General features: G+C 39.3%; 1 protein-coding gene across 1 annotated transcript; it reads right to left on the bottom strand.

Moving 5' to 3' along the window:
- Window positions 1–382: 382 nt before the first annotated feature.
- LOC103463220 (uncharacterized) lies at window positions 383–10,665 on the bottom strand. The gene is made up of 2 exons (XM_008406457.3): window positions 8,822–10,665; window positions 383–6,519 (listed from the first exon to the last, which is right to left on the bottom strand). The coding sequence occupies exon 2, from the start codon at window positions 6,502–6,504 to the stop codon at window positions 4,510–4,512; it is 1,995 nt and encodes a 664-aa protein (XP_008404679.2). The 5' UTR covers window positions 6,505–6,519; window positions 8,822–10,665; the 3' UTR covers window positions 383–4,509.
- Window positions 10,666–10,810: the final 145 nt, after the last annotated feature.

Below are 10,810 nucleotides of genomic sequence, written 5' to 3'. Positions count from 1 at the left end.
AGACAACAGCTCTACCAACTGCACCACTGTGCAGCCCATAAATGTTACTTTGGTACAATGTCAGCAAATGCTCATTTACAGTTGTTACCTCCACATGGCAGCAATATCTGACATGGACCTTTATATTCTGTTCACTAGTTATTTTGTCTGTTGTGACACAAGTTGAGCAACTTTTGAGTTTAGCATCTGAATAAACTAAATGAAACTACAGTTTTATCCAACTAAAATTAAAAACACTGAATTAGAACCTTTTCATACACAACTCTATAATACAATATAAAATGTGTATAAGTATCGTACATAATATTTATTATTGAATTTGTTGCGATCTGAATTAATCACTGAAAAACAGAGGAAGCAAAAAATGACGGGAACTTTACAATGGAATAGAAATATTCTTTATTACAACAGTAAAAAGTGAAAACTCAGGCGCAATAGCAGCATCAGATATAAGTTCACACAAAAGTTCCAAGAGTGCTAAGAAAAATATAAAACAAATAACGCTGGTAATAATAATATCCTGCACAATGTCACAAGCAGAAATATGATTGAAAGTGAAAACAGAGCAGTGTGTATTCATGCGGGTCACTGAACACTTTGACCACAACGGACTCAAAACAAACTGGACTGAAAGACGTCAAAACGGTTTGCCATTGTTGAAAAAAGCTAATTATTGAAACAAAGTATTTTCCATCGTTTGAATCGATTCTGCAGCAGTGATTTGTCCAGGTTGATCATTTCTGATGAGTTTATTATCCCAGTCAGACTGGGATCAGTCAGATCCCAGTCTGTGGGAGGAGTTTCATTTATTCACAACTTCATGGTCGACTTGGTTAATGTCACACATACATTCCAATTGATCCTAGTTATAAAACAGTACAATAAGCCCAGTTAATTATTCAAAGTAGCTTAAAACGTTTCCAAGGAAACCCAGCATTGAGTCATTGACATGCAGTGTCACTCCCGGACCAGCAGGGGGCCACAGCAGAAAATTGCTTGCCTTGTGTTGTTGACTTTACAGCAATCCCTCATACCAAGCAGGCAGTGGCTTGCAGAAATATTCATACCCTTTGAACTTTTCCATGTTTTGTCACATTAAAACTAGAAACATAAATAAATTTCATTGCAATTTAATGTAAGACCTAAACAAAGTGGTACACAATTATGAAGCAAAAAAAATTATACATGGTTCCAGACCTTTTCTACAAATAAAAACTGAAAACCGCTTTGTGCAAAAGTATTGAGTCCCCCTGAGTCGATACCTTGTGAGTTTGTCTCTATCAGCTTTGCACATCTAGTGACTGAAATTTTGGCCCGTTCTTCTGCCAAACATCTCAATCTCAGTCAGATTAGATGAAGATGTTGAGACAGATTGCATCAGTTTAGGCCTGGACTTTGACTGGGTCATCCTAAAGACCCCCACATACTCAGGGGTACTTCAGTCCAGAGGGCCACAGGTACTCAACACGGCCGTCCGCTTACACGTCCGGCAAAGATCCGTTTTTATGACCGCGTACTTGGTGTCGCACAAAAAGCCGCCTGGTAGAAACGGTTTTCACATCAGACTGTTTTACATGTGACACCGAAGTGATAAGATTAAGAATAGGGGTTACACAACTTCAGATTTTTAAAAGTCAACATCAAGATGATAAAAGTCGACTAGTCACAGGTACATAAACATAAGCAAAGATGCTTCACAGCAACTTACATGCTTTATTCGCTATTTTTATAGAAAATACAGAAAAACAATCACTCAGACTAAATCTGTAGAATTAAAAGAACAAAAACTAGAGGTGTCCCGATCGATCGGCCACCGATCATAATCGGCCGATTTTCGTGAAAAAGTGCATGATCGCCGATCATTGGCTCTTGTTGCCGATACCGATCACCTGCATCTCATTTCTCAGCCTGCCTGTGCAGCTGGTCTCCTCTTTCCTTCACTCTGCCAAACGCGCAGCAACAAATCCTAAGCGATGTGGAACTATAACTATAACGCACTGAGTGAATGGGGAAGTTTGCATGTTGCTGTGGAAAATTGAAGCAGGTCAAAATGCATCAACACAACGAAGCTAATATGGCATAAAAACAAAGCCATACTTGACGGAGTTTGGCTACATCGAGGCTCACTGCAGTAAAAAGACATGGAGGATCAGATAGCAGGTAAAGCAGCACAGCTACAAACACTCACCAGGATTAGCATGACGATCAGAAAGCTAAACAAATAACCCGCAAAATTATTTAAGTCTTGGAGCTGCGATGTAAGACGCTGGTTCTGCTCTCGCTGTTGAACCGCTGCTACGCTACAGGTAGTAATATTTGACAGACGGAGCGCCGCCTCTGCTCCACCTGGTAGTGACTCTCACACCGAACCTCTGCTTAAAGCTGCAGCATCTAACCTTAAAACATACATTTTACATACGTATTAAAACTTTCACTGTCCTAACATGAGACAGATAATCTCTAAAAAATAATCGATCTCCCTGCTCTGCATAATTACTCTGCTCAGTCAGAAACAGCCAATAAGAGCTAGCAGTGATCAGCTAGCCGCCATGCTAACAGGAAGTTTTCATTCAGTAACTCTGGATTGTTTATTGTAATGGATCCTATTTTTGCCTTTGAATGTTAAGTTTTACACTTGAATTTTTTTGGCAATGTTGAGGTTTTATTTTGGCTCTTTGCATAATTTAGCCTCTTCAGAGCCTCCATATGTTTTCAGTCTGTTAAAGATAGTTTTACTGATAGCAGGACAATTTGCACAATGCCTGTTTTGTTTAGTTTTCTTCTTGGAAAAAGTTATTAAAAACAAGTTTTTGTCTAAATTAAGTTGAATTCATGGTTCCTTTTTCCACATAATGTAACCGGTAGTGTTTATGATTAAATAATAATCATGTGATCGGTATCGGTGATCGGCCCTCATGGGTGATCGGAATCAGAATCGGCAGGAAAAACCCTGATCGGCACATCTCTACAAAAAACAGAACATTATCCCAGACTCTTTGTCCGATAAGTTGGACAGAGCTTAGTTTGACCCCCGTGTCTGGCTGTACACTGCAGCCAGATCAGAACATTTTCACGGCTCTTCTGATCGATTTCTCAGTAAAACGATCAGTAATCATGTCAAGGTTGTAACTTTGTTTCATCAACAGCTACTGTTAAAAACAGCAACAAAATATAAACCTGGCCTTGTGTGGGATTCTTCTTACACTGTTTTGTATTTTTTTAATAGCCAAGAGAATCCATCTTTCGCCTACGTTTGTCATTTTCACTTTAGCCTGACAAATATCGGTCACCAAATACTATTTTCCAACACATTGTGTGTTTATAATTTTTTAGTGCTGAGATAAAAGGATAGAAGCTAGCTGATAGCGGAACACAAAAAAATTAGACTTCCTGAAGAGTGTAGGCTTTCTGGGAAATCCTGTTCTAATGTAACATGTGACAGATTACTGAATGAAAGATATCCTCCCTTTTCAAAAAAGAAAAATGTTTTATTTCCGTATAAAACTCACAATTTGTAATGTTTTGTTTCCCCATGGGACAAAAATTAACCAATCATCTTGAGATTTAGGTCTCTCAATCCTAACGTCACACACAACTGTGTTTGAGAATTTTAAAACATTAGCTCCTTATTTTCCAAAGTAACACAGGGAACCAAATATTTCAGCCATCATTAAATGCTAGCTTTAATGTTTGGGCTAGCATGTTGACTCTACCAATTGAATGTGAGCACTGACAAACGTGGAGTCCTAAACCAACATCCAATTGAACTGTTAATATGTAGAGAGTAAGTAAGGAACCATGAGGCTTTTATTTTGAAAATTTCAGTAAGCTTCATTTTGAAAGGCCATAAAAATCCCAAGGGTAGCAGTAGTTGGGTTATACCAGTCATATACAAGCCAAAGTAGCAATTACCTGATGTGTAGCATAAAAAGGCTTTTATTTTGTAGGGTACATTCACTTCCATTGTAATTTAAAGGTGTGGTTTGTTTTTTATCAACTACATTGGCATGGCAAGTCAAAACACCAACAGAAGTAACAACTTCCTCCTCGAGGCCAGGCCGTACATTTTGACATATTTTGTGGGGTTTCACGCAGCGGTTCGGGCTGCATTAATGGTGACAGAATAAAAATAAGTATTAAACTGGGGCCTGCCATGCGTTGTGTGGGGCAGGCCCCAAATATCAAGCATATTTTTCATAATGTAATATATTAACTTTTATAGTAACTAAATATACAATTACACCACAGCGAACTCACAAAACTAAAGAACATGCAAAGTACTCAGATCTGTTTTCTGTTGGTGTGAGACTTTTATTTTGCCATGTTGTGTCACCATCAAATATACTTGCTCAGAGCACATTGAGAAAATTAATAGTAAACTATGTACAAAATAAAAAGTACAATACATTAAAATTGAGAAGTTGAGAATAGTTGAGAATATTTTTATCTAGAACATTATCTATTGGCCATTTAAACCCTTTTAACTTTGAGCCCTTCTAATGAAACATCTCAGTTGTGAGTTCTCATGTGGTTACTCAAACTACATTTATGACTGAAACCTTTTCCACAGATTATACATGAGAAAGGTTTCTCACCTGTGTGAGTTCTCATGTGCTGATTTAAACAACTATTTTGGTTAAAATCTTTTCCACAGATTGTACAAGAGAAATGCTTCTCACCTGAATGACTTCTCATGTGAAAAGTCCAACTACGCTTTTGAAGGAAACCTTTTCCACAGGTGAGACATGAGAAAGGCTTCTCACCTGTGTGAGTTCTCATGTGGCCAGTCAAATTGCGTTTTTGAATGAAAGCTTTTCCACAGGTGGCACATGTGAAAGGTTTCTCACCTGTGTGGATTCTCATGTGGCAATTCAAACTATATTTATGAGTGAAATCTCTTCCACAGCTTACACACGAGAAAGGCTTCTCACCTGTGTGAGTTCTCATGTGCTTTCTCAAACAACTACTTTCAATAAAATGTTTTCCACAGGTTAAACATGAGAAATGCTTCTCACCTGAATGACTTCTCATATGAAAAGTCCAACTACGTTTTTGAAGGAAACCTTTTCCACAGGTGAGACATGAGAAAGGTTTCTCACCTGTATGAGTTTTGATGTGTATAGTCAAACTATGTTTTTGAAAGAAACATTTCCCACAGGTTACACACGAGAAAGGCTTCTCGCCTGTGTGAGATCTCATGTGGTGAATCAATTTGTTTTTCTGAACGAAACCTTTTCCACAGGTTAAACATGAGAAAGGCTTCTCACCTGTGTGAGTTTTGATGTGGCGAGTCAAAATATTTTTTTGAATGAAACTTTTTCCACAAGCTAGACATGAGAAAGGTTTTTCATCTGTGTGAGTTCTCATGTGGCAAGTCAAACTATATTTTTGAATAAAACCTTTTCCACATGTTATACATGAGAAAGGTTTCTCAGCTTTGTGAATTTTCATATGGCAAGTCCACCTACTTTTTTGAATGAAATCTTTTCCACATGTTAGACATGAGAAAGGCCTCTCACCTGTGTGAGTTTTCATGTGCTGGTCCAAAAAACATTTTTGAGTGAAACCTTTTTCACAGGTTAGACATGAGAAAGGCTTCTCACCTGTGTGCGTCATCATGTGTCTGTCTAAACTTTGTTTGCGACTTAAACATTTCCCACAGGTTAGACATGAGAAAGGATTCTCATTTATATGAGCTTTCATGTGACTTGTTAAATCACTCCTGCATTTGAACTTTTTTCCACACACTGTACATTGCTTATAGTTTTTACCTTTGTAAGTTCCCCTACCCTTCATCCCTTTCTCTACATTGCCACTTTGACCTTTGTTGTGAGTCTTTATTTTCTGCTGATGATCTGTTTCAGGGATATTCTGAAAGGGGATTTGGTTTCCTTTGAGTTGTGGTTGTTGGTGGTTTGTTTCACCATCAGAGGTCTTTGTGATTAAATTATCAGTCTCTTGCTTCAGTACATTCTGCTTTTCATCCAGGCTGATGCTTACAGCATCTTTCTCTACCATCTGCTGAGGTCCTGATCCATGCTCCTCTTCCTTCACTTCTTTAGTTTCCAGTTCTTCTGGTTCCTCTTTGAGTTCCAGAGATCCAGAATCGGTTACCGTTAGGGTATCCGTCTCCTGCTTCAGTACTTCCTGATTTTCATCCTGACTGATGTTGTCAACCTCAATTTTTACCATCTGCTGAGACTCTGATTGACAATAGTCATCTTTCAATTGTTGCAGTTCTGTTTCCTCTGGTTCTTCCTTTATTTGAAGAGTTCCAGAATCTGTTCCCAGTAATGTGTCCGTCTCTTGCTTTATGTTTTTGTCTTTCTTCACATTTAGCAGAGGTTTCGATCCATACTCTTCTTCTTTTACTTGTCTAAGTTCTGGTTCTTCTGCTCTTCTCTCAGTTTTTAGAGATTCTGCTTCGCTCTGGTCCAAAACAGAAATCTCTTGTTGGTTGAGGACAAAATAGTGAGCAGCAACATCTTGCCTGATAACAGACATATTGTTGAGGCAAATCTGAAAATAAAAGGACAAATAGAAAATGTAACATAAGTTTTAGCTTATTGCCTCACAGATGAACTTCAACATTTCAGAATCCAACCGATGGTCAAAGTTCACTTTTCGACTTTAAGCTCTTTTCTACACATCGTCTTCAGAGTTAAAGTTAACACAGCATTAAGACAACTATCAAAACGCAGCCTGAAACCGACGGACAGAGATACTTCAACAGATCATGTCAAACCTTCCTGTAATCTTAAGGTTGGCACTGATGCTCCATAAACTACTTTGTTACCTCAAGGCTTATTGACTTAGTCAGGACCTTCAATTTTGACCAAAAAAATAATAAAATGTACTCATTTTTAACACACTGTGGTAACAAGTACTAAAAACTGAAACTCTAAACACACAGCTGGAACTGTGCTGTCATTCTGTGAGCACAAAAGCTTTTAATTATAAATATTTATCAGGCTACTATAAACTCCACGTCATTGCAGAGTGTCACCGTTTTCGTCTGTAGTAACTGGGTTAAATGCCGCCGCCATCTTGTGACATAATGAGGGTCTGTCAAAACGTAAAGGACTAAGGCTGAGTGCACAGAAGGTCAGGAAGCTGCGAGCGATTTATCTGCAGCTTTGGAGGAAGAAGCTAGATCTAGTGATGAAGAAGAGGGAGCTGGTTCCACTGAAGGACTGAAGCAGTTCCCGCTCCTCCAGTCTGTATGGTAGGATTAAGGTACCGTACAGAGAATGAGGTGTACCATGCCCCAAAACTTGTTTTGCTTTATTGAGGATTGAAATACTTCTTGACAGTTTAGATTGCAAATATTGAATGCAATATTCAAACATGCAGCCCGGCATCCTGCAGGTTTTATTCTCTCCCTGGTGGTAGAAACAACCTTCTCAGCAGGTCAATGTTCCTCTTCGGCCTCTAATGAGCATCATTGGATCCAGGTGCGTTTAAACAGGGAGAGACTAAGACATGCAGGATGATCCCTCCGGATCCCTCCAGGACCCGGCCTGCAGGGATCCGACATGGACGGAGGCCGGATCTCAAAAACAAATCTCAAATTTGTTTTTGAATTGTTTTTTTATCTCTTCATGTGAATCTCTGGTGAATTCTGAGCTATTATTAGCTTGGTTCGCTACCGATTAGCCACAAGCTAATATTTAGTGGCAATGTGTTAAAAGTTAGATTGTAATTTCATTTTAAAAGGGTAAAAAAACCAATCAGATACTCGTTAATAGGTGGGAAAGCATGTTCTCTACATGGCTGCTCTGCTGACATCGCGCCTTTTCCCTCTGAAACACTGATGAAGCATTTAGTGACGGTGAGTTATTTATTCCACTGTACAGAATTTAATAGTGCTGAAAAAAAGATATTGATGCAAATCCAGTGAATATTATGTTGTGATGTTTTGTTGAGCTAAAAGACCAAAGTTATTTATCACAGCTGGAAATAACTGTATCGACACAGGAACCTCGACGGATAAGATCGGATTCACATGTAAAAATCAGCCGATCTCCCAAAATCAAGGAAATCGGCACCGATAAATCGGTGCGCCGCTACTTACCAGGTTAGTGGATTTTACATGAATAACTCACTGTACTGGTTTTATATCTAAAATAAATATTCCCCAAATAAAGTTGAGCGTTTCAGAGAGGAAGCTCATCACGCCTCCTGGGCAGAGCACGATGCCCCGTCCACACGGGAAAATATTACTTATCTTGTCACAATGATTGTTATATTTGTATTATTGGCTTTTGAAATTGCAACAGACACGTTTGTAGGATTTTATTTTAAAAAAACGTTTTAGTCAGATAACTATATCTTAGTAATTTTTAGTTCTCCAAGTCCAAAGAAAGTTTAAAATTCATTTTTTAGGCAAAAGATAAAATAAGTGATGCAAAACTAAAGCTGATGAGTTTAAATCGGTTTCAACTGAGTATAAAGAAAAATACACACATTTATGTTCTGTTACCAAACTAGAGTAAAAGGTTTAGATTAGATAAATCTCAATAATACCAGCTTCAGGCCGCAGTAAACTTCAATTCACAATCTGTTGAATAAAGATTTTCAAACTACAATAATTCTGTCCATTTTGGCCACGATAGGAAATTAAAACCAAAACGTGTTTTACTCTCATCTTTTGTTTGTATAAAATTATGAAGCTCAATTTTAAACATTCAATGTTTGTGTCACATTTAGAGTGAAGTGAAATAAACGGGATTTTATTAACAACTTCAACAACAAGAGATTTAAATGAAGTTTTAAACCAGAAACTGTCGAAGCTCCAGTAAAGCCTGGATCAACAAACTACCTGGAGCTGATCCGGGTTTCCCAGCAGTCTGAGCGGATGGTCGATCCTTCCTCCTCCGGTGAGGCTGAATATTTCCGCTCAGCAGCAGTTAGTCTCTCTCTGATCGATTCTCTCCGAAGATTAACCGAAGATATTGTTACTGCAGACTCTTAAACATTCAGTTCATCCAGAAAAGCCGTTTTTTAACCACCGATAAACACAAAGAAGCCTGGAAGCTAACGCTGCTAGCTCAGTGTGGTTACTTCCGCCGGAAGTGTCACATGAAGATCTAGCCCAGAAATAGAAAAGACGCTTTTAGTTCCGGTGTTCCGCTATATTCTGTGAGCACCATATACTGAAACAAAAGGAAAAATAAATAATAAGCCGAACCTAACATTTGACCTCTAATATTATGACTGTTATGGAAATACAGACAATCACAGAATATAATAGGTCTTGTCAGATATTGCTGCGTTTCAGATGACGTAGCACGACGTCACCCAATGCAGATGGACGGCAGGAAGTAAATTCAGCCCATTTATTTCTGTTGATCCAGCATCAAAATGTCTAAAGTCCTGTACGGTTGTTCCAACCGTTCTAATAGAGAGAAGGATTCATGTTATTTTCGTGTTTTGAAGGTAGTTGGTCACAAGGGAGGTAATTTTAAAAAACTTACTGAAAAAAGAGGAAAAAAGTGGATCAACAATCTACAGCTAAAAACAGGAAATGCAGAAACTAACAATGCCAGTTTGCAGCGCTGACTTTCACGTGATCCGGATGATGCGCAAAATTCAGATGGAGGTCCGGAAGTGGATTTCTCAGGTTAAAAACAAAGCAAAATGGATCACAACGAGTAGCTAACGCCCTAAATAGGCTGGAACAGACGAGGCATCTTGAAAAAATAGGCGTATATTTAGAATATGATCTATTATCTCGGTAAAAAAAGATTTCTCTAATAATCTTGAGGATTTACGGGCATCGAGGCGAAACACATAACTACCAGGAGCTGCAGAGTTCATTTTATAAGACGACCAGAAGAAAGTTTTAAAAAGCCTGAAGAATCAATCTGCTCTGCAACCAGCAAAGGATCTCCAGTTTAGATCCAGAGGCTCTAAAATCTCTGCAAGTGAAGGCAGAACTGATGTTACTCTGCGTCTCTTCATCTCTTCATCCATCAGGATGAAGAGCAGATGGCTGCTGCTTTTGAAGAAGCAGAACTCAGAGAACCCCAGAGGGGCGCACTGCTCTCCCCAGGCTCTAAAGACCCAAACCAGATCTGACTACAGACCAGGGACCAGTGTAAGAAACAGAACTGCTCCAGCTGCACCGTCTGCGGGAAAAGTATCACTCAAGGCCACATGCTTGTTCACATGAGAATCCACACAGGTGAGAAGCCTTTCACATGTACAATGTTTGAGGAAAGCTTCAGAGTGAAAATCAGCCTGAATCACCACATGGGAACGCACAGCAGAGAGAAACCGTTCATCTGCAAGACCTGTGGAAAGAATTTCACACAGAAAGGGCAGCTGACGTGTCGCTTCCAAATCCACACGAGTGAGAAGACGTTCATGTGTTACAAGTGTGGAAAAAGTTTCCGTCAGAAGTGTCAGCTGACTGACCACGCACACAGGAGAGAGACCCTTCCAATGCAAAACCTGTGGGAAAAGATTAAGTTAAACAAAACCCTGAAGCATCACATCACAATCCACACCGGTGAGAAACTGTTCACCTGTGAGACATGTGGAAAGGCCTTGAGGCTGTTAAACACTTTGAAACTTCACAGTCACACAGGGAGACACCTTTCATGTACAAGATGTGTGGGAAGAGCTTCTGTTCCCTTGGAAGCTGGAGTACCTGGAGAGAACCCACCATGCACAGAGAGAACATGCAAACTCCATGCAGAAAGACCCCTGGCTGGGCATCAAACCCAGGACCTTCTTGCTGCAGGGAAACAGTACTACCAACTGTACCACTGTGCAGCCTGAGCCTCCATTCATCGCTCCCTTTCTG

Source organism: Poecilia reticulata, chromosome 4 (assembly GCF_904066995.2).
Source record: "Poecilia reticulata chromosome 4, P_reticulata-male-v2, whole genome shotgun sequence".
Classification (NCBI taxonomy): Eukaryota; Metazoa; Chordata; class Actinopteri; order Cyprinodontiformes; family Poeciliidae; genus Poecilia; species Poecilia reticulata.
The sequence above is the reverse complement of the archived record's forward strand: the minus strand, read 5'-3'. Positions and strand labels throughout refer to the sequence as shown.